Source organism: Alexandromys fortis, unplaced genomic scaffold, assembly GCF_014885135.2.
Source record: "Alexandromys fortis isolate MF-2015 unplaced genomic scaffold, M_Fortis_MF-2015_v1.1 scaffold_56, whole genome shotgun sequence".
Lineage (NCBI taxonomy): Eukaryota > Metazoa > Chordata > Mammalia > Rodentia > Cricetidae > Alexandromys > Alexandromys fortis.
Window position 1 is genome coordinate 1,043,840 of NW_026067935.1, and position 1,461 is coordinate 1,045,300.

Here is a 1,461-nt window from a genome sequence, read left to right on the forward strand (position 1 = left end):
CCTACAGGTTGACAAGCATTTCTTGGCCACCTAAAACTTCAGTTATGTTACAGAATTTTCTTTCCCACAGTTTCTACTAAAGCCTGGTTAGTACACCATCTTCCAGTCACACTGGAGGCAGGGCTCTTTTAGCTAAATTCCAAGATTATTAGTAAATCCTTTATAACACCATTTGACTATGAACTTCTCCTGCATCACCAGCACTAGGAGACTGAGTCATGAGAAGAGCGAGTTCCAGGCCAACGTCCGTTAGGTGAGGCCTTGTTGCAAAAGAAAATCTGAGAAGGGTTAGGTAAACAATCCAAGGCCCTCTGGTAGACAAGGCAAGGATGACTCACTTAAGGTTGCATTTAACCCCGTTAACATAGTAGGCATGGCGACATGCCTGTAATCCCCAGTCCAGTTTCCTCGAGTGGCTGAGGCAGGAGGATCTGAAAATGAAGGTCAGCCTGGGTTGTGGGGAAAGCCAGTCGTCCACTGGAAACAAAAACCTAACCATCCAGCAGAGAATCTGGGGACGAGATTTGAGAGGGCAACCCGAGGAACTTCCGGTTACCTCAGGGCCTGGTCGCCAACCTCTTGACTTCCCGGCGTGTGACGCAGCACCCCGACGTTCCCTGTAACTGACGTCTGGATCTTCCAATGACTTTCAGCGCTCGTGCTCCTCCGGGCGCTGATTGGCTTCCCTATGAGAACCCGCCTCCCGTCTTCCGCTCTCCTTGGTAGAGAAGTTGCTGGACGATCGTCGGCGTTTTGCAGTTCGTAGTCTTTGGACTCCGAGTGTTTGAGGATCTAAGATGCCGCGTGGAAGCCGAAGCCGCTCTTCCCGGGTGGCCCCTCCGGCCAGGTGAGACCCTCCCTAGGGGTGGGGACTGAGCGCGGGCCGCAAGGGCGAAGGCAGGGGGCGGCCGGCGGGTGGTGAGACGGTGCGAGCGTTCGGGTAGGGATCCGCTCCTGGGCAAGAGGGCGCCTCGAGAACGGGGACGCGCTCTGTGCATTACGGAAGAGGACACTAAAGCATGACCTTTGTCCTAGACTGCTTGCGGGAAAGGCCTTAGAGGACATAGTCAACGAAGAGGCGAGGAAAAATTAATTTATGTGAAGGTCTTGAGGTGGTTTTGTTTTACTGTGTTTTTGAGGTCCTCGGGCTAACCTTGGACTTCATGTGGGCCTGGCTGGCCTTCCTTGATTTTCTTGACTCCGCTTCCCGACGACTGGTCTTTAGAACAATAAATAAATAAAAAAATTTGTCAATGTACGGGTCCTCGTGTGGTGTGAGCCGAATAGTCAGAGTTCTCAACTTCCACCACTTTGATCCAGAATATTTTACACTTAGTGGTAATCGCTCAATTGAGACAGCTCCACAGCCCTCGTGAAAATAAGTAGGAAGTTGTTGACAGCTTCCAGATTTTTATTTTTTATTTTATTTTTTTTTGGTTTTTCGAGACAGGGTTTCTCTGT

The 1,461-nt window shown here is 50.5% G+C and overlaps 2 protein-coding genes across 3 annotated transcripts in view; one reads left to right on the top strand and one right to left on the bottom strand.

Annotated features, from left to right (window-relative positions):
* The window catches only part of LOC126504222 (zinc finger BED domain-containing protein 5-like), a 29,138-nt gene extending 28,586 nt beyond the window's left edge, over window positions 1-552 (bottom strand). For both annotated transcript variants that reach the window (XM_050146396.1, XM_050146395.1), the window contains exon 1: window positions 339-552. The gene's annotated coding sequence lies outside the window, so the exon portion shown is untranslated. The remainder of the gene's footprint in view (window positions 1-338) is intronic.
* Window positions 553-681: 129 nt separating this feature from the next.
* Window positions 682-1,461, top strand: part of LOC126504224 (coiled-coil-helix-coiled-coil-helix domain-containing protein 2) — a 17,419-nt gene continuing 16,639 nt past the window's right edge. The window contains exon 1 of the mRNA XM_050146398.1: window positions 682-847. Within this exon, the coding sequence (XP_050002355.1) occupies window positions 798-847 (50 nt within the window). The 5' untranslated portion in view covers window positions 682-797. The remainder of the gene's footprint in view (window positions 848-1,461) is intronic.